The sequence below is a fragment of the Emydura macquarii genome, unplaced genomic scaffold (genome assembly GCF_026122565.2).
Source record: "Emydura macquarii macquarii isolate MOO-44397 ecotype Brisbane River unplaced genomic scaffold, CSIRO-AGI_Emac_v2 contig_1254, whole genome shotgun sequence".
In the NCBI taxonomy this organism is placed as follows: domain Eukaryota; kingdom Metazoa; phylum Chordata; order Testudines; family Chelidae; genus Emydura; species Emydura macquarii.
The window spans coordinates 3,931,501-3,952,921 of NW_027131391.1; the positions used below are offsets into that span (position 1 = coordinate 3,931,501).

The 21,421-nt window shown below is 51.0% G+C and overlaps 1 protein-coding gene across 1 annotated transcript; it reads left to right on the plus strand.

Annotated features, from left to right (window-relative positions):
- Positions 1-3,500: 3,500 nt before the first annotated feature.
- Positions 3,501-20,804, plus strand: VSIG10 (V-set and immunoglobulin domain containing 10). The gene is made up of 9 exons (XM_067550131.1): positions 3,501-3,628; positions 6,801-7,085; positions 12,409-12,714; positions 13,967-14,254; positions 15,320-15,613; positions 16,351-16,461; positions 17,118-17,130; positions 18,215-18,372; positions 18,938-20,804. Exons 1-9 carry the CDS (start codon positions 3,547-3,549, stop codon positions 19,060-19,062), a joined length of 1,662 nt encoding a protein of 553 aa, XP_067406232.1. The 5' UTR covers positions 3,501-3,546; the 3' UTR covers positions 19,063-20,804.
- The last annotated feature ends 617 nt before the right edge of the window (positions 20,805-21,421 follow it).

The window sequence follows — 21,421 nt, forward strand, 5'->3', positions numbered from 1 at the left end:
AATCAGGCCCTGACTCCCTTTAGCCCAAAGGTAATTTTCTCTGTAATTCTGCACCCATCAAAATGAGACCTGTGGGCAACATTTAAACCTGGTGAAATGGTTGTGTCTCAGTGCAAGTCAGTGGAGGGGCATCCACTTACATCAGGTGTGAATTTAACCCTTTGTCTTTCTGCGCAGCTCTGTGTTCACCTTACCCCCGAAGCCTCTTTCCTCTCATTTTAGATCCTTACTTTCTCCTTTATCTGTACAAGTGGGTCCAGCTATTCACTGGTGCATTCCTCACAGCCTGTCTTCCCCTTCTCTGCTGCTGTGCTGACCCCTGCTGTCAGCTAGGACCAGTGAATGCGCTGTTGGGGCATACGAACAGTAGCCCTCTGCGAACAAACCGTGGAGACCTTTGCAGTGCCCTCAAGGGCGTGTATTTATTGGCGCTCTTTGTTCCTAGCTTGTTTTCCCCTGAGTTCTGGGCTTGGAGTCTAATCTCTGAGCTGAATCAGGGAGGAGGCGGTTGCTATGAAACCTTTGAAAAGTAACAAAGAGCGATAAACAAAGCAGATCAGTGAAGCAGAAGCAATTGACACAAAGGTAGAGCATGAGAACAAAACACCTGTGAGCAGGGTGGGGTGGTGGATTATCATGGCTAAAGTGTGCAGGAAAGGCATGAGCAGAAAGCATGATATGAATGCTCAGTAGAAACGCTCCATAGAAAAGATTAAACACAGAAGGTGGGGAAGATCACAGACAGTGTGGAGAACACACCTGCATGTCAGTAAGGAGATTGAGTGAAACACTCTTTTTCTGCATGGGGACTAAGCAGGGAGCCAGTTCCCCAGGGCATTGAGTATAGTCATAAGAATGGCTCTACTGGGTCAGACCAATGGTCCATCTAGCCCAGCATCCTGTCTTCCGACAGTGGCCAATGCCAGGTACTTCAGAAGGAACGAATAGGATCATCAAGTGATCCATCCAATTGACCATTCCCAGCCTCTGACAACCAGCAATCTATGCCTATCCTGGCTAATAGCCATTGATGCAGCTATCATCCATGAACTTATCTAGTTCTTTTTTGAACTTCATTATAGTCTTGGCCTTCAAAACATCCTCTGGCAAGGAGTTCTATGGGTTGACTGTGCATTCGGTGAAGAAATACTTCCTTTTCTTCGTTTTAAACCTGCTGCCTATTAATTTCATTTGGTGACCCCTAGTTCTTGTGTTATGAGGAGTAAAATAACACTTCCTTATTTACTTTCTCCACACCAGTCATGATTTTATAAAGCTCTAGCCTATCCCCCCTTAGTCGTCTCTTTTCCAAGATGAAAAGTCCCAATCTTATTAATCTCTCCTCATATGGAAGCTTTTCCATACCCCTAATCATTTTAGTTGCCCTTTTCTGTACCTTTTCCAATTCCAATATATCTTTTTTAAGTTGAGGTGACCAGATCTGCATGCAGTATTCAAGATGTGGGCGTACCATGGAGGCAATACAATATTTTCTGTCTTATCTATCCCTTTCCTAATGATTCCCAGCATTCTGTTAGCTTTTTTGACTGACACTGCACATTGAGTGGATGTTTTCAGAGAACTATCCTCAATGACTCCAAGATCTTTCTTGAGAGGTAACAGCTAATTTAGACCCCATCATTTTATGTGTATAGTTGGGATTATGTTTTCCAGTTTGCATTTATCAACACTGAATTTCATTGGCCATTTTGTTGCTCAGTCACCCAGTTTTGTAAGATCCTTTTGTAACTCTTTGCAGTCTGCTTTGGACTTAACTATCTTGAGTAGTTGTGTACCATCTGCAAATTTTGCCACCACACTGTTTATTCCCTTTTCCAGATCATTTATGAATATGTTGAACAAGTACTTCCTCATTTTTGTGTAGTTCTCCTTTCTGAAATTAAATGCTACCATGGTGGGTATGCTGAACGGAGGGCAAACCCCAGGAAAGACAGAGAAGGGAGCAGTTTCTTGCTAATAGGGCTGGTCTCCATGGTCCCTGAGCTGGGGTTTGTGGAAGTGGAATTGCCTGTGTGTGCTTTTGGCCACCCTCTGCAATGTTAGCAGGACTTGGGTAAGTTTTGTAAATGTCACCAGAACAGCTTCAGGATCTGTGCTAGCTATTTCCTCTTCCAATGGGAAGCTGACCCATTGTGTAACCCTGAATCTGGAAAAGATGCTACAGTATCAACTCGGGGCCTCAGGGCTGTGTGCTAGCCAAGTTCTGAGCTTGGTGCGCCTACGGATGTGAGAGCTGGATATGTAGGTCTAAGCCAGTATATGGTCCTGTGTAGTGCACGGCATTAGGCTGTAATGGGAGTTTTGTGATGAAAGCCCTCAGACTGAGGGAGTGCTAATTATTCATTGTCCTGCATCACATGAGCATTGCCCATAATGCTGACTTCCTTTCTGGGGCCCTATCCAGCAGATGGTGTGACACACATCTGGTTTGGTGCCTGAAGAGGGAAGCAGGCACTACTGACTCCGTCCTTGGACTTTCAGAGTAGCTGTGCCAGAGAGGCAACCTGCAGCCTCACCATTTCTAGTACATCCCTTGCTGGTCTGCTAGGATCATAGAGCTTTTCTGTAAGCTCTTTGGGGCAGGGGCCATCTTTTTGTTTTTGCAGGGTCAGGTACGCACAACCGGGCCCTGAGCTGTGATTGGGAGCAGTAGGTGCTACTGAGATAGAAAAGGCCTCTTACACACCAAGTCCTTTCCCCTGGAAGTGCAGGACAATCCCAGAGGCAATAGCAATCGGACTGTGCCCTCGTAGAGCATCTTTCACCTGAGCATCAGAGAATTGTGGCCAAGTATCATTATCCCAGTCCTCCTGACGGGGAACTGAGGGCTGGCCCGGGTTAATCCGGGGCTGGGTCCTACTGACAGGAACTGAGGGCTTGGCTGGGGGAACCAAGGGCCTGCTCCGACTGACGGGAACCAAGGGCTTGGCTGGGGGAACCCCCTGCCTGCTCCTACTGACGGGAACCAAGAGCTGGCCCGGAGGAACCTAGTGTCTGCTCCTACTGACAGGGAAGTGAGGGCTCGGCCGGGGTAACCCTCTGCCTGCTCCTACTGAGGGCTGGCCCTGTGTGCCCCAGGCAGTCAGAGGCGAGGACAAGAGAGTCCTGGCTCCCAGCCTCCTGCCACAGGCAAGTAGGGTGGGCTGCTCCCCAGTGCTCCCTGCCCATGGGGCAGGAGCTGGCCTGCTGGGCTGTGGGTGCCCCAGCTCCCTCCTGGCTCCCAGCAACAGCCCGCAGCGAGGCGAGGCTGAGGACGGCCCCGGGCGGCAGCCTGGCCCCGGCGTGGCTGGGCGGCCCGGCGGCGGTGCTCGGGGCGGCTGCTTAGGGCAGGACCGGCTCAGCCGGCCGGGGCCCCGAGGTGTAACGGCGGGGCGGGGCCGGGGCGGGGCTGCCGCGGAGGGGGGCGGGGCGGGCGGACGGGCTGGCGCCGGGGGCACCAGCGGGGCGGTCCCGGGGCTGGCTGGCGGCTTGGGCACTCGCGGAGCGGCCTCGCCGAGCCCACCTGCCGCGCCGCGCCGAGCACAGATGCGGGTCCAAGGCTGGAGCCCGGCCGCGCTGGTCCTCGCCGCCTGCCTCTGGCGGCTGCGGCCGGGCCGAGGCGCTGCAGGTACGGGGGGGGGGGGGGGAGACGCGGCCCTGCCCTGCACGGTGCCAGCTGATCCGCCCGTGCCCGGCGCTGCGCCTCGGCCCCCGCCAGCCGGCCGGGGGAGCTGTGCAGGGCGCGGGCTGGGGGCCGGGCGTGCCTGCCAGGGGAAGGGCTCCCTCCCCTGCTCGTCCCCCGGGAGCCCGTCCCCTGGCCTGGCCGAGCTCCCTGGCGAGCCGGGGGTGCGCTGTGGCGAGCAGAGCCTGCGGAGCGGCGGGGTGGGGCCTGCCCCTTTCGGGGGAGCAGCCGGGCAGCTGTAACGTCAAATGGCTCCTGCTCCTTAGCCCTGCCCTCGGCAGTTATCAACACAACGGGGCAAAGTCTCCTTGTTCCCGTTTTATAGGTGGGGGAAACTGAGGCAGGGAGCCTTCCCACAGTCACCCGGCAGGTCAGTGGCAGAACTGGGAACTCTGTTTTCAGTCCTAGGCAGTGCTTAATTTCTGCTAGGGCTGAGCCCTGGTACCTCTGGGGTGACGAGCTGTCCCGATTTTATAGGGACGGTCCCACTATTTGGGACTTTGTCTTGTATAGGCACCTGTTACCTCCCATCCCGATTCTTCACACTTGCTAGCTGGTCACATGCAGTAAATAAAGCGAAAACACCAGTCTCCACTCTCCAGGGTAGTCCAGCTCTCTAGCATGATCACTGAGTGCACAGGGAAAAGGGTATGTATTTTCTCTTAAAGTTACATAGTCTGTCATCAGCAAGAAGCTGTTGGAAACATCCCCAGGAGTTTTGTTTGACTGACAGGATGATGCCTGTTGCCTCATGGAGAAGCCTTCAAAGCAGTCCCGTTATTAAAACTTCACAGGTGCCTTTTTTAAACAACCCAGTTAGGTTCTTCTGTATATCATCAAACTACGGAAGTCCTCATAGTGCTCGTAGGCCAGACAACAAAGAATTACAGGAGGCAGCGTGGTCTATTGGATACAGCACTGAACTGGGATTCTGTGTCCAGCTCTGCTGCTGGTTTGCTGTATGACCTTGAGCAAAGTCACTTCCCCTCCCTGTGCCTCAGTTTTCCATCTGTGAAATGGCAATGCCTATCCTTTGTAACGTGCTTTCAGAGATATGGATGAGGAGAGCTATATCAGAGCACGCTGCTATTATTTATTACAAATAGTATAATTATGCTGAGTACTTTTGATCAGAGACCTAATTTCTTCACAAAATGGGTAAATGGTGCTATCCCCTATTTATAATTGAGGCATAGAAAGGTTCAGAGTCACTCTCCACCTGCAATTCCTATTGACTTAATTGCTGTTATTATTTGTATATATACTTGTATTTTGGTAGTGTCTAGGGGTCCTGACCAAGATAGGAACTCTGCTGTGCTCGGTGCTGTACTAATATGTAGTGTTAACTAGCCCCTGCCCTGAAGAGCTTCATGTTTCAATAGGGTGGGAGGAGAAACAGAGGCACAGAGAGAGCAAATGACTTCACACGGCCGGTCAGTAGCAGCGCTGAGAATAGAACCCAAGTTTCCTGGGTCCATGTCCAGAGCTCTCCACTAGGCAGCACCAATCCAATGTGAGAACGCTCAGCCCGTCTCAGAATTTCATTAGCAACTGGCCTGAGGTGACTTGGGGAGTGGATGGCAATGCTGGGAATGGAACGCAGCTCTTCTGGCAGTGTCTCTGAGCTGAGTTCACAGGCAGAGTGATTTACACTAACTTGGGCCATTCACTTAGTTGCCCTGTGTGTGTTTGCAGAGCAAGTGCCAACCAGTGAGGGATTAGCTACTTATACGTAGCCTCTAAAGCATGGTGTGCGTAGGAAAGAATAAACACACCACCATTCTTCTCCGTTCACCTTCCTTGTTCTGTCCCCTGCAGCTTGGTAGCAGTTGCACTGTGAGATATGTTATCAGGGTTTCCGGTAAAGCACAAACAAAACAGACTTTTATCAGGTCATCTGTTGTTTCCCTTTTACTGCCCCCCTCTCCCTCCCACACACACCTACTCTCCTCTTTATTTTGTAAGTAGCAAGAGGCTCTATGTAGAGACAGTTTTAGTATGATCACCAGCTTTCTGCATTTAGACCAGGGGACCTGGCCTGGGTAAATCAGATTCTAAGGCCTGTATCCTGAGCATTTTAATAATCCAAGCGTGGCCTGCTTTGGGCTGCAGCGATGGCTCTGCTCTAGACGAGCATGTCTTAACGGGAGTTCTGCTTGCTAGCGTTGGCCTCAGGCTGAGCAAGATAAGCTCTGATCACAGGATGATGAGGACAGTCAGCGGGAGGACTGGGTGGCATCTATCGTCTTCCAGCTGCTACCAGTTCTGGAGCATTATTGTCCCTTTACTGGAGACTGTCTTATTCCCCAGCCATGGATGAGTGTTGCAGTTGGAGCTGCTATAAAGGAGGAAAATTGGGGTGAGGCAGGGAAGTGGTGGCTGTGAATGATGAGACGGGTTAGTGTCTTTGAACCCTACTGAGACCAGATAAATGTAGCCTCCAGTCATTGCTGGCCCTAGAAGCACTGGTCCCAGTAGCCCAGATGAGATCAGGGCCTCCCAAATCACTCACTCACTGCTCCCTCCCTTCCACCAGCACAGCTAGCCCTGTATCTTCCATTTTCAGCCCTCTAAGAGAGTTCCCTGTTGCTGCTCACTTGTCAGAACTAGGCGTCTTTAGCTGCCCAGTGCACCCCAGAATCCTTTGCATTGCTTTGTAACAGTGCTTCAAAGGAGGCACTGTGGCAGCTGTCACAAAGGATTCTGGGATGTACAGCTGAGACCCAAAGACACCCCCTTGTGCATCTGAGCAGAAACAGGGATGCAGGTTTGGAAGGGAATTTGGGTGGGCACAAACTCAGCAGCCAGGGAAAAATGCTTTGAGATGGGCCTGTTGGTGAGTGATCAGGGTAGTCTCAGTGTTTTTCCCACAGCAAGCCCCGCTTGTGACACCCTTAGATGGCTCCTACCTAACCAGTGGTTTGGATGGCCCCTGCTTTGTTTCATGGAGGAAAAGGCTTCCTCTTGGGTGCATGCCTTCGGGGATGGGAAATCCCTTGCTCAGATGCCCAGGGTGATTCAAGGGTGATTCACCGCATCTGCAGGAGGGCAGCCAGCAAAGGGGGTGGTGAAGATGGGGGATGGTGCCCGTGCTAATGCGCTCCTTCTCTTTGCACAGGAATGGAAAAGGTGATCGTCGGGGAGGCCGGAAGGAACGTCACTCTCGTGTGCCCAAATGTGTCTGAGCGAGCGAGCGAGGTGGACTGGTTTCACGGTGACCCTGGCGCTGTGCCCCCACTCTTCTCCTCGAACACCACGCTGCCCAAAGACGCCCGCTTGTCCCTGGTGGACAATAGTTCTCTGCGTATCGGATCTCTGCGCCTGCAGGATGGGGGCAATTACACCTGCAAGGAAGTGCTGAACGAGGTAGCCCGAGAGCACAGAGTCCAGCTCCTAGTCGCCAGTAAGTTCCTCGACACGCAATGTCCTGTGGTTGCTTGGCCACGTGGAGTCCTTGAGTTTAAGGCCAGAAGAGACCATGTACAGTCTGACCCCCTGTACATCACAGGCCGTCAACTCCACCCAGCGCCCACACAATAAACCCAACCGCCAAAGCGAGACCCACAGGAGACCAGACTATTGTATGCCATGGGCAGGAAACAGAAGGGACCTAGGTGCACCAGTGCCCGAGGCCCCTGCAATGGCAGGGAAATGATTACATGAGAGAGACCCAGGTAATCCTGGCAAGTGACCCGCATCCACCCGGTGAAAACCCCTGTGGTCACTGCTAATCTGACCCGGGGGAGAAATTCCTTCCTGACCCCACATGTGGCGATCAGTTAGACCCTGAGCATGTGAGCCAGAATTAGGCAGCCAAACACCTGAGAGAGAGAGAGAGACAATATGCTCGTGCCACCTCAGAGCCCTGGTCTGGGCTGCACATAGCCACAGCTGCACCCCAGGTCAGGGCAGGCAGCCACATGCAAAGTGGCAACCTCGCTTCCAGATCCCCCCTTTAGAGGGTGGTGAATACTCACCACAGATCGCCCTGTGCCCCTCCAACGGGAACGCCTTTTGGGATTGAGATTGGACCAGCGACCTGTACCAGTTTTGGAGAGAGCCTTTATTCCACACCCAGTCCCTGGGCTGCTTGCTTTCCCTCTCTGAATCAGAGTTGCCCTTTGGGTTATTTGAGCTGAATGAAAACAGTTTATGATGTCAGAGCCGTGGCCCTGTATGCGAGCTCTCAATGTCTTATTTCTGTGGCTCTCCCCCTTTTCTGGGCCTGAGTTAGTCATGGATGCTGCTTTGTGTAGATCCACAATCTCCCTCCACAGAGATCTGTTCCTTCTAAACAGGAGTAAGGACACCCTGATGTGTCCTGTCACTGGCAGGGATAGATCAGTCTAAGGGACGATCGGGGATGTGAATGGTGAGCAGAGTTAGTGCCTGGGGAGAGTCGGCAGGCAGGCAAAGCCACTTGCAGAATTGAAACGAGGGAATGCATTCCTGCCGGCAGCCGCCCCGCCTTGGGCTGCCATCCTGGTAGAGTGCTCCAGCTAAGCCAGATTGATCAGTGCTTGGACAGCAAAACGCAGGCTGCTGCAGGACCTGGTGGCGGTGATTCAGCAGATGGCCCTCTTCTCGCTGAGTCCATGTTGAACCATTGTCCTGCGGGGTTGTGGGCTGAGAAATAAAACCAAGGTATATCTGACGGTTAAATATCCTGTGGCACTTTCTGTGAGAGTAGGGCTGTTAGTGCCGATTTCCTGGCCAAGTTTCAGCTTGGGTACTTGTATTCTGCTGATTTAAATCGCTTTTGTAGCTTCAGATCTGGACAGAATTCTTTTTTAACTCCTTGTCCTAAACGACTGTGCACTAGTGCTGCACATTGTTAAATGGCTACTGGGTTCTTCCCCAGAAGTGACTGCTCTTCACTGGTGAAGATTCCTCCGTGTGTAGTTTGTGACACGTGTTGGAATGAAGGGTGCTGTGTAAATATATGAATAATTTAGGACACCTGGAAGGGGTTCTGAGTTCCTCTCGGTTTCCAGATGCTGCTCCCCACCCCTTTCAGTTTCCAAGCCCGCTTGATCACTGCAGGGCCCTCTTAAGAACTGCATCCAGGGTTGTGCCCCGCAATAACTGTGAATCTAGTGCCAGGACGGCAGCATGAGAGTGCAAAGCTTAGAACACCCGCAGCACAGGTAGCCAGGACTTCCAACCCAACCCTGATCCCCCATTCCCTACTGATGTTCCTCACCTCTCATTCAGCAATAGCCGCCTCTAGAGATTAGAGAGAGTTCTCTGCCAATATAACTGTTTGTTAGCCTCTCTGCCGAGCCTAATTGGTGCAAAGTGGACTGTGATCCACTAGGGCTGGACTGAGACCACCACTTCCATTGTATACCCCGCTGCACAGCCCAGTCTGTCCTCCCGTGACCTAGGGTATGTCTGCATTCCAGCTGGAGAGTAATGTCTAGCCTGGGTAGACATATCTGCACCAGCGCTGATGAGCTAGCCTGTTAAAAATAGCAGTGTGGCCGTGGCAGCATGACCGGTGGGATAGGCTAGCTGCCGCAGTATATACTAGGGCCCCAGGCAGGGTTGTACTCGGGGCAGCTAGGGTAGCCACTCTGCTACTTTACTTCACTACTCAATCAAAGCCAGCATGCCTCCTTCTACCCGAGCTGGACTTTACACCTCCAACTTAAATGAAGACATACTCTGGCATGTGGGGGGGTCTGTGTCCTGTTACCAGGCTCTTGAGTTATCCAGTCCCCTTGTGTGACACTCTGCGTTAGCTTTGCTCCTTTCTTCCTCATTTGTTACCTGCAGTGCATGAGCGATTGTATCATTCCTCCCAGCCTTATTTCCTGTTTGTGTTCAGGGTGTTCCTGCTCTTCGGCAGTCTGGCTGTGTGTGGATCCTCTAACAGAGAGCTGCACCCATTTTGCCCAGAGCAGTGCGCCAAAAGGTCACGCAGGCAGAGATGCACGTCAGGGTGCAGGGGAATGCCATCACGGCTTGGAAATGAACAGCTGATTTGTAGAGTATTAAAATGCAAGAAATAAACCTTAGGCTGCTGCGGAGTGTGGGTTAGTGGTTTGAGCATAGGGCTAGGTGGCAGAGATTCCTGAGTTCTAATCCCAGCCCTGCTATTGTGTCCCAGTGACCTTGCGCAAGTCATTCAACCTTTCTGTCACCCAGTTGCAAAAGGCAGGTAATTATACGTAACCCCCTGTTAGTGCTGTTGGTGAGCCTTAGTTATTTACACTTCGTCGAAGACCGTAGACATGCTCTGTATGATCATCGTTTGTTGTTGTTGGTTGATGTTTTGGTTTTTTACATGGAATATATGAAACAAGACCCAACTCATGGTTAAAAGGCTGGCTAAGAAGTGATGGGAAGCTCGGTCTTTTTAGTTAATCCAACAGAAGGTTAAGAGTGACTTGGGCACTGTCTACAAGGACCTACAGCAGGGAGAGATTTCTGATAACAGATGATGCTTTAACCCAGCAGAAAAAGGCACAATGAGATCCAGTGGTTGGAAGCTGAAGCTAGACCAATTCAGATTGGAAATAAGGGGCACATTTTCCACAGTGAGGATCATTAAGCACTGGAAGATCTTATCGAGGGACTAGTCATTATTGTTGATCATCACAGGTGAGGGTGGTTCTCAAGTTGCTGTTTTGAAATGTGTCTGAATGCTAGTAGCGTTATACTGATGCCAGCCAGGAGTTCAGAAGCTAATAGATGGCTAGTGATGGCAGATTCCAAGACCCAGCCCAAGCACACAGTGCTTTTCTGCTGAGTCAACCTCAACTCAGGTACTCGAACTCTAAATAAAGATGTGGAGTAATTTCCGATGGCTCATGCTGGCCGGTCGCTCATATTAACACCAGCAAGGATTCAGGACAGGTCGGACTGGCTCTCTGGAGCTGGGACAGAGGAAGTTGAGCAACTAAGAACATCCAATTTTGGCAAAAAAGCTTATATTGAGGGTTATGCTTAGTCACGGAAGTTACCAATAAAGCCAGATGCCACGAAAGGATACATTTGCAGCATAGAGACTGTTCAAAGCAGGGTGAGGATTTCACCTGCTTCCAGCTGCTTTTCCCTGGATGTTTGTAGGAAGTGGGTGCGTCAAAGAAAATGAATGTTCTCTTGTTTATACTAGTATGCAAATGAGCTCTGGCTGAGCCTGTTCATCCTTCCATTATCAGTCAGAGATGGAGCAGGGGTGCTCCTGGCTCTGCCACTAACTCAGTGTGTGACTCTCAGCAAATTGCTTAACTTTTGTGCCTCAGTTTCCCCATCTGTAAAATGGGGATAATAATTCTTCCTGCAGGGGGGTGCAGTGAGGACTAATTATTTAGTGTTTAGAAAGTGCTGTGAGCTCTCTCAAATGGCAAGTTCCACAGCAGGATACATGTTTTCCCTAGCGTACGTGGTTGACACTGTTTATGAGCAAAAGAAACACTCTCTCAAATTCTATACACAGCATATAGCCTAACTCTGCTATCTAAACTACATGCTTAACGAAAAGAAAAGGGAGGCTACAGGTTTGCTACACTCTGCATTCCTCCCTAGTCAGCCCCGTGGCAGAGTCCATACTCCTGCCCAAGGGAAGCAGATGCTTCTTTCTTAGAAGCTGCTCTTAGTTTGGGGTGGTGTTGGTAAACCGTGGTGGTGTTGCAGTTTTTCCTGACAGAATTACATCATTTCTTAAGGCACTTGGATAAATGCTCTGCAGAGCAGCCCTCAGTTCTCCTTTCCCTTGTGCCATCTCCTGTACAGACTGCAGCACCAGGCTTTGTTTGACAGTCCCTGTGTTGACAACTGCTCTCTAAAGATAGAATTGAATTACGAGTTGGATTGTGCAGGCTGGTGGCGGTAACACAATACGCTAACCCTGAAATCCCCAAGAATATTACTAGGGGGAGTTGTTTGATTACTGTTCGAGTGCCAAAAATACACGTGGGTGGATGTGGAGCTTAAAGAAAACAAAATACAGAATGGAAATAAGGAGAAAGCACTCTCACCCCAATCTTTGAAACAGGTGGGAGCCCACCCTCCTCTGCTCCCTCCCCCCCGTGCTGTCACCTTCTGACAATGTGGCAGTCTGTGGCTTCAAATGGCTCTTGACTTGCTGTATTCACATTCGGTTCTTTCGCTATTTAAATAATTAATAAATATGCTCCCGGTTGCTATTAAAGGAAGAGCCCAGGAAAGACTCCAGAAATGACTTTCCCTGAGTCCTCTGCATTGTGGAATTTGCCCCCACAGTTGAATTACAGCTTGTACATCGATCTGGGCTGGCACACACAGCCTTCTTGCCGCAGGCAGAGTAGGGCTGGCAGGAACGGAGGAGGCCTGGATCTGGGTCCAGGGGCTCATTGCTAAGACCCCGATCTCGCAAGCTGAAGACACAGGCTCCCATCCTGCAAGCTGTTCTGTGCCCACGTGGAGCACCAAAGTTCAGCTTCCTTCTGCTGGCCGGGTTGTTTTTGGCCAGGTGCATGGGAAGCACTCAAGCTTCGGCTGCCCGTGGCCTGGCGATGGGGGCTCGTGCACCTTCCCCAGGAGGCCTTTAAAAGCCATTGGCGGTAGATAGCACAACGTGCAGGGGCATTATCAAATGGGGGCGACCTGTTCAGAACTCCGAAGGGCCCCAGATAACAAGCCTCCCCCCAGCTAAATATTGAGAAAGCTTTGCCCAGATGTAAGGTAGCACTTTAGGCTGCTTTGTTACCCCAGTTCTGGTTTCTCCTTGCCCATTTCAGGTGGCCCCAGCCATGTGACTATCAGCATCTCCCCCTCCACAGCGCTGCCCAATGGCACGGTGTACGTAGATAAACGCGACACTGTTACGTTCAGCTGCACTAGCGACTCCTATCCAGAGCCCACAATGGGGTGGACTTCCCAGCCGCCCAATTCAACGCTAGAAACACCACCTGCAGTCAGTGGCTCCTCCACCGTCTTCATTCTGCGTAATCTATCCTCACGCTTCCAAGGGAACTACTCGTGCTCCGCAAGGAACCCTCTCAGTGGCAGCAGTCGGACCTCAACCAAGGAGCTCCTGGTCTACTGTGCGTATGAGCGTTTGCACTGTTACCGCGTGGTGAAAAGAAGGCACGAGGGGGGGAGGGGTGCTTTTCTTCTTGTTAGCACAGGGGGTGATTGGAGGGGGAATGGCTTCTCAAAATCTTGCTACAAAAAATTGGGTCCAAACGTAAACCTTACACCCTGAACTCTCATGTGGGGTGGGATTGCTTTTGGATTTGGATCTGTGTATCCAAATCTGCCTTGACCACGCTTGTGGGTCTGAGCCAGAATAGGCATATTTTCCGAATCACGTTTGAGTGGATGATCTTGGTGGCTGGGATGCAGGACTAACCCTGAGCTGGAGTTGGATCTGACATCATCTGCCTGGTGCAGCTTTGCGCACAACTGAAAATAGATATCTGACAGTTGTAATCATTTCTGCGGCACCAAATTTCATCCCATGTCATCCGACAGAATGCGTTGCCGTTTCCCATGCTCTCTGAGTGAAACAGGAGAGGTTTCACTAGTGGAAATGGACTGTGATATTTACGGTTGGCAGTGTTGTAGCTGTGTTGGTCCCAGGATATCAGAGAGACGAGATGGGTGAGTTTATATCTTTTATTGGACCAACTCCTGTTGGTCAGAGAGACCAGCATTCTAACTACACAGAGCTCAGAAGCGGGTCTCTTTCACCAACAGGAGTTGGTCCAATAAAAGATATAACCTCACCCACCTTATTTCTATGCTGTTACTGACAAGTATTATTTGTACAGTGCTTTGATTTTGTAGGGCCCTAGTCTCACCTGATGTAAACTGGTGTAGCCCCTTTGAAGTCAGTGGAGCTATGCCAACATAGCAGCTGAGATCTGGCCCCTAGTAGCTGTGTACATACCACAATGTATCCGGAAAGACTAAGGTGTGATTTCTAAGACACACTGTTGTATTAACATCAGATAAACAAGCTAAAACCAAAACTGTCCCTCACAGCAAAGGGAGGATGATTCACTGTCTAGAGTTTAGGGGGACAGACTTTCATGGTCACGGTAAGGGCTGGGCTGAGATTGCCTTTCTGCTGGGGACCTCATCCCACGAACAGACATGTCCCTCAAAGACTGGTGTGGAATCGCAGGGAGAGAAGTGAGAGGAGAGAAGAACCGTAAGATTTTGAAAAGGAGCTAGGGGGGAAAATAATACCTTCCAGGCTAAAGTGCTGAGCTACTTGATGTTATGGTTACATGGCATGGTTTGTCTTAGCAGAGATGAAATGTCTTTAACCTCATGCTGTTTTGTTGTTAGATCCCCCGCCGTTGGTCCCAAGGTGTTGGGCTCAAACTGCCCAAGTGGGGTTGATGCTCCAGTTGTTTTGTAGCTGGCCTGGGGGATACCCGCACCCCATCCTCCAATGGACAGAAGAGGGGCAAGACTTGGAGAATTCAAGCTGGGTCGTTAATGCAACAGGCACCGCAGACACCCAGGTGGAAACGCTGAACAGCTCTCGCCTCTTCCACGGGAAGGAGTTCAGGTGTGTCGGGAGCCACATTATAAAGCAGGAGGAAGTGGAGTCAACCTGCGTTGTGCAGATAAGTGCGTCAGCTTGTCCCTCCCTGGTTAACCATTAAAGAACCTGTGCATGCGATGAACCAGCTGCCGGTTTGGCTTCAGTGAGAGCTCCAGACACCTGTCTGAGGGCAGAGAGTCATCCAGTGAGTCTGATTCTCTGCTGCCCTACGCCTCCTGTCGTCATTTCCAGCTGTGCAAAGTGGGGCAAAACTCTAGCAAATAGAATGGGAGCTTTTGACATGAAAGTAAATGACTATGCAGGGCACAGGGCAGCAGGGATCAGAGCTGGTGACCCAGAGCCTGCACCGGGGCATAATTTGATGGATATAAGTAGCTCCATTCAGATCAACGAGATGACTCACATGCATAAAGCTACTCGGGCAGTAAGTGTTTGCAGGATCAGGGCCCGTGGCCAAGAATTTAAAAAGTCTCTAGTGATATTGGGTACCTCAATTTTTGGTTGCCCAACTTGAGATACCATAAAGAGACTGGATTTTTAGTGTGAGTGCACTCAGATAGGGAAACTGGGGCCAAGAGAGGTGAAGTGATTTGGCCAAAGTCACTCAATTGGCCAGTGGCAGAGCCAGGAATAGAACCCAGAGCTCCTGAGTAGAGCCCTGCGTGGATGCAAAATTTGGATCTGCATCTGATCTGCAAACTGCAAAAATGATCTGTGGATATCTGCATCTGCAGATATAAAACAGATACCTGCAGATTTGCAGGGCTCTACTCCGGAGTCCCAGTGCAGAGCTCTATCCCTCAGGCCACACCACCTCACAAAGGAAGTTAGCACGTGCTTAGCTTTGAAGGTGGGCATGTGCTTACGTGCTTTGAATCGGGGCCTAAGAGACTTGCCCAAGGTCAAAAAAGGCAGTCAAGCATTGCTTGGACTTGAATGCAGATCTCCTGAGATCCAGTCCCATGCCTGCTCTAATTATCTGGATAGGCAGTGGCTGCCTGTCAGTTGTGGATCCAGATTTCTCATACATACACCCATACGTGGCATGAAAGTTGCTATAGGAACATAAGTTCTTCTTACTGTAGGGTTTTCAACCTCCTTCTCGACTCCCTTTCTCCCTCCCTGTTTAGAGGCCCCTTCGCTGGAGACTGAGCCACTGAAGACCTGCTTTGTGGGTGGCACCGTGACCCTCACGTGCCGGGTGACAGAGAGCAATCCCCCTGCGAGAATCAGCTGGCTTCGGAACGTCTCCCAGCCGGAGGTGACGATCCAGCCTGGCGAGAGGTACCTGATCACACAAGAGGGAAGCATCTCCAATCTCACCGTACAGAACTGCTCCCACAGCGCTGACGAAGGCTACTACGTCTGCAAAGCTGAGAACCCCGTGGGGCTGCAGGAAGTGTACATTTCTCTCACCGTGAAGAGTAAGTTAGCAATGCCGCAGCTGAGGGGAGCTGGAACAGGGTGCAAAGAGAGGGAGCACGACGGGAACAGTAGCAATAAGTGAGCCTCTGGTGAAACGACCTGGACTCGTCTCCTCTCAGGCTCCCCAAGCTCAGTGAGACGTAAAACCACAAGGAGAGATGAGCTTATGTCTCCCGTTCATCTGTGTGCGTTCAGACTTGCCTCCCACATACCCCTGCACATCGGAGCGTTCCCAGCTGCGTGGGGGGCAGCGGACGCTGGCTGGCAGAGCCGTGAGCTTAGTCTGGTGAATGGGCCCAGTTGCTGGAGGTGACAGGAGCAATGTGAAAAATGACACAATTCTTCCACCCTTTATGATAAACCAGGCCTGCTGTGTGGCGGTGCCTCACTGAGACAAGCTGTTTCCAGGCCAGCTGAGTGACTGGGGCAGTCCCTTCGTGAGGTCCAAAGCGTGTGTTACTGTGTAGGGATATTGAGCGCACATGCTGAAATCAGCAGTTGGGCGGAGCACAGCCAGGGCCAGTTCCAGTGGCATGCTGCAGTAGTTTTCATCTGCCTAAGGTGCGTGCGGGTGATGGCAAGCGGGCATCCGAGGCACCCATCCTGCCAAAAGAGCAGGCCAGCGACAGGGTAACCATTGGCATCCATGCAGCACTGGGACCAGCCTCTTCACCTGTGTCTAGCCAATGACAATCCCATAGACTGAGCTTCTGCATCTCCCCTCTCATCTGCACAGAGCCGGTGAATATAGTCGGGGTGGTGGGAGCAGTCGTGGTCCTGCTGCTGCTGGGAGTTCTGATCCTCTCCGGAATCGTTTTATACTACAACCAGTTCCTGTGCCTGAAAGGTAGGAGGAGCCGGCACCCCCTTAGCCCTTCCCACCCTTGGGGTGCACAGACGGGAGCTCTGCTTCTCCAGGCCTGACCTGGTGCAGTCCTTCAGTTTTACCACTAGCCTGTGATACTGGAACCATGCCCTTCCCTCCCCTCCCCACTTATCTGTGTCCACCACTGCTGTGCACACCTTACCTCGGGCTTCTTCCCCTAGCCCCTGTAGGAATGCCATTGGCTTTGGGAGCAGGGCCAGAGGTACTGAGCACGTGAGGCACTTGCAGAGCCGACCAATAGTGGATAGCATGGATGTCTGTCTGTCTGGGGGACCTTGCACAGTACTAGAGAGTGTGTGTGTCCTGTGCTAAACTGCCCTCCCCTTCCCCTGCAAACTTATATCTGATACTGTCATCTCATCCATCCCTGAGCAGCTCACGGCTGTCTTCTGCCTCCTTCAGCGCCACCTCTCAGGACCCTTCCAGCACTATGTGGGCCATGTATCTGTGTGTCGATTGCCTGGGACAATCCCAGTTCAGTATAATAGATAATATTGCCAAAGGCAGCAAACGATCTTACAGTGAAACTGAGTTAACTGTCTAAGGAACCACGTTTATGAAGATTTCATTAAATCTTTTTTCCCCTCCCCCTCCTTTTTTCCCCCCCCCTCATGCAGGCAGCATGTTAAGGTGAGTGTTTTCCTTTCCCTGATCTCTGTGCAAACCGAGCTATATCAGCAGTCTGGTAGACTTGCTGTGGTCGTAGCTAGGAAATACGCTCCCCTGGGGAGGAGCTGTACCTACTGAAATCAGATGATAAGGTGAGTGCAATTGTAACAATGCCACGTCCTGTGCAGAACCGAGGACCAAAGCCACTTGAGCTAATGGAGACTCTGCTAGCTGCTGCTAGTAGCCGGGCTTCTGTCCTCTGTGGAGCAGCCGCTAGAAGGGGTGAGATCACACACGTCACTGACCTGAGTGAATATGCCTTCTCTAGGGACGAAAACAGCAATGTAAACACATCTCGCACTGTTTAACAAAGTGCCATTTGGTTAAACTAAGTTGTGGGGAAGAGGGAGCAGGAAGGTAATGGAGAACCCGTGGCTGTTCTTGTTATGAAACATCCATGGCGTTGCCGGGGAGGCCCTGGCATTTGAGTCACACCCCCAGCTTCCTGAAGACAAGGTAATTCTGCCTTGATTCTTTAAAGTTTAGGGAGTAAATAAAAGCAGCCACATGCCACCTCTCTGGTTTACAAATGGCCTTCTCCAACCCAAAGGGCAACTTAAAGTTACATAAAATCCCCAAAACAAGAACCTTCCTGGCATTGTGGTGCTCTGCATTGCAGCTACCTTTTCTGGTGCTTCCCCCTCCTCCCCTTCCTGGTTCTGTCCCTGGCTGTACTCTTGTGTGGCTTCAGGTGACTTCCTTCCCCACCTGTGTGCCTCAGTTTCCCCACCTACATCAGGGGGAAAGTACTCAGCTCACAGGGTGATGGGTTCTATACATGAATGTTTATAAAGTGCTTTAAGAACTTTGAATGAAAAATGCTGCGGCGCTGCAAAGCCCCGTCAGTACCATTGCTGCCCGTGGATGCTGGGGGTATGGGGCTGCCCTAGCAGCTGTTAGTACAGGACCATAACTAGCAGCACTCTGCGAGAGAGAAAGACACAACTCAGTGGCCCCCCTGGGAGAATGGAGGGAGGCTGGGGGCTGGAAGAAAGAGGGAAGGGAGAGCCCTGCAACAGTCTGTCATTTGTCCTCTTGATCACAGGAATCAAGACTCAGATGATGTGTTTGTGCTGGTGGATTCAGAGGGAGAAGAGGAGGAGGAAGAAGAGGAGGCAACTGGCAATTCCAATGTGCATCGGGTGACGGCCTTGGTGAATGGGAACAGCACCCAGACTGGTTATGGCCACCATATTACTGAGAGTAAGCACCAGGCTTTGGAGGTGCATTGCCGCACAGTAGCATAGGTTGCCCCTACCAAGCTGCTTGGTCAAATTTCTGTGGGTGGGAGAGGCCACAGTTTTCCAGCATCCTAGCTCAGGGATCACAGCAGCAACAGCTGGGGACTGGGAGGAGCCGTGATGGACTCCACCTCTTCTCTCCACGCAGTCAGATGGCTGCTGACGTTAGGTGATGAGGATCATTTGTATAGGGACCGTGTCTAGAGGCCTCGGGCGGTCAGTATTAGGGCCCTGTTCTTCAGGGCGCTGCACACACCTTGCGAGAGAGAGTCCATGCTCAGAGGAGGAGCTAACTGTCGAAATGGACAGACAGAAGGAGGACAGGAGGAAAGGAATGTAGTGAGGCTATTGCACACTCCGTGGCTGGCTTGCTCTTTCCTCGCTCCTAGACAAATTCAGTCTAATAACATGGCTGCTTCAGATTACCACCTTGGCGCGGGGGAAAGCCCCTGGGGGCTTTGGTTGACCAGGCCATGACTCTGGTAGTAACAGTGTGCTAGGGTCTCCTGCTTTGTGATTCCTTCTAGGTGACAGCAGTGAGCTGCCCAGTGAGATCTCAGCAGAGGAAGTGGAGAGAGAAGAGAGGCCGGCTGCGCAGAGGCAAATTGTCCATTTTCTTGCTGAAATGGACGGAACTGTGGGTGGAAGTTAAACTTCAAACACGTCATTGATACATTGCTGCATCCTGCAGTGGGATTGGTTTGATCTAGTGGTTAGTTTTTCTTCCCTCTCCCCATCCCCAATTTTCATTCTTTTGTTTGTTCATTCTTTCCTCTCACTCAGTTCTTTTTTTTTTTTTTTTTTTTTGGCTATTTCTTCCTTCTCTTCCTCTGTCATTGTCTCAGGTTTTCTTGTAATGAGGAAGATCAGAGGCAGACAGAGTTCAGGAGGAATGTGCCTGTGCTTCAAATAGATCTTGCCCCGTGGGTATCCTCTTCATCTCTAAGCCTGCCGTGTGGAGACACACGTGGAATTAACAGGAGGGCTGCTCTCCTTGGATCATGAAAAGGCAATCCCAGCCATGTATTTGTTTGTGCACGATGAAGCAAATATTGGGGAGGGGGCGGGTTGGAGGAGTTTGCTTCATAACTAGAATGCTAGAATGTGAATGGGCCTGGGCCTGGGTCTGGTTTTTATGCAAGCGTTCCGTCACTGGACGGGATCATCAGGACATGCCACATGCTGCGTGGCTTTCACAGGGCTGGTTACCATGTTGCTCTGCACTGAGGAAGTTAGGAGAACTCATTGAAGCTTTGCAATTGATTTTAATCCAGAGACCTTACTGCACTCTAGAAGCATCGTCTAAGGCTAAGCTATGGGGTACTTTTGCTGCTTGCTCTGCCTAGAGGACAGGAAGAAAGGTGCTGTTCATTGAATCCCTGCTGTCTTTCTCATCAGGAAGGAAGGATGTTCTTGTGATTAAGACACAGGTTCAGTGTTCTGGTCCTTCTCCTGCCACAGGCTTCCTAGCGGGCAAGTTTCACAGGCTGTATTTTCAAAAGTGGCCTCTAAGTTTGGGAGCCTCAATTTTGGGCTTCCCAACTTTAGATGAATGTCGGGAGAGGCAGGAACCCAAACTTGCCCACGTGCCAACCTCTTTCCACTTCAGCTCCCCTGGGGAGCTCTGTGCTCGGACTGGTCCATGCCCATCTCAGTCGCACAGGGAGGTAACCCACAAGAATGCTCCGAGTGGTGTGAGCAGATGGCCCAGGATGGAAGGGCACTGTTGGTGGATTGCTCACTCAGGCTGAAGGGAGCCCTGCCTCAGCAAAATCTCCTTACACAATAAATGCAGTTAAAATTTATTCCCCATCTGATAGCCAGTTGTGTGCTGCCCTTGCCACAACTTCAAAAAGCCACAGGGAAGCACCTCTCTCTGTAGATATATATGTATATTCTTCCATGAAACACAATGTTTCTGGGGGGTATGTGGATGTGATTTTTGTTTATGGAATAAAATTATTTTTCAGACAAATCCATCTGCTATGCGTTTCTGCCTGGAGGGGGAGGGGGCAGCTGTCCCTTTTCTGAGACATAAACGTATTCAATAACTCAGATTTGTATGTGGTTCCTGCTCTGTTGGGGCCTTAGCTAGAGGTGCCTGTCAAAGTACGTGATGGCTCAGCCAGGACCTGCCTGTCCAGCCCTTAACAAACCAGGAAATGATAATGTTTGCCGAGCTCATTAGTGTTGTTATAAGCCTGTCTGCACCTGTTTAGTTACACATGCAAAACTCTCTGTGGCTATCGGGTTAGATGTATCGCTTCAGCTGAAGAGAATTCCTTAAAGGAAGTAACCCGTATCTACAGTGCTCTATGAAAGGGGCTATGTGGAGATCTGCATTGGTGTAGCTAAATAGCTGCAAGCTGGTGTTCGAACAAGGGCCGAACACTGCACTGCAAACAGCATGGGGGGTTGCTCCCACTTCTGCTTTCCCTACCCACTCTCAGTTCTTTGACATGAAGGGAAGCCCATGGGGGCTAGCTAGGCACAGCTTTTACTAAAGCCCCACAGGCACCAGCCCTAAACACGTGCTGCTGACCAGCAGACATGGCTCCAGAGTGCTAGCAGGCGAAGCTCTGGGGCACACCAGCATGCTCTGCCAACCTGAGGAGTGAGAGGAATCCTCCTCTCCATCGGGATAATGCTTCTAGGCCCTACAGGGCTGCAGAATGAAAGAACCCCTTTCCCAGAGACTCTGCAGACCTGAACTCAGATGCTTTGATGTATGCTGCCCAGTAGAGCTCATCTTACTTCTCCCTTCCTTATCTCTTTCTCTCCCCCCCCCCATTCTTCCCACAGATAAATCATATGCAGTGGGTCTGGCTTCTGTTATAAATAAGACTCTGATTCTCCAACCTGCCTACTCTTGCCAGCCAGCTAGTTCCCACCTCAGGTTCTTTCCCCCTGTGCTTTAATTTCAAGCCCTGCAAAGTTAATACCAAGGACCTTAGGCTTCTACTTTGCAAAAACAGCTGCTTGCCAGTGGCGCAGTGGATGCACCAGAAGCC

Excerpts from the sequence above, each read along its gene's own strand:
- VSIG10 (XM_067550131.1), top strand. The coding sequence starts at position 3,547 with ATGCGGGTCCAAGGCTGGAGCCCGGCCGCGCTGGTCCTCGCCGCCTGC. Across the intron at positions 7,086-12,408 it reads AGTCCAGCTCCTAGTCGCCA|GTGGCCCCAGCCATGTGACT; the intron begins GTAAGTTCCTCG and ends TGCCCATTTCAG. Across the intron at positions 12,715-13,966 it reads CAAGGAGCTCCTGGTCTACT|ATCCCCCGCCGTTGGTCCCA; the intron begins GTGCGTATGAGC and ends TTTTGTTGTTAG.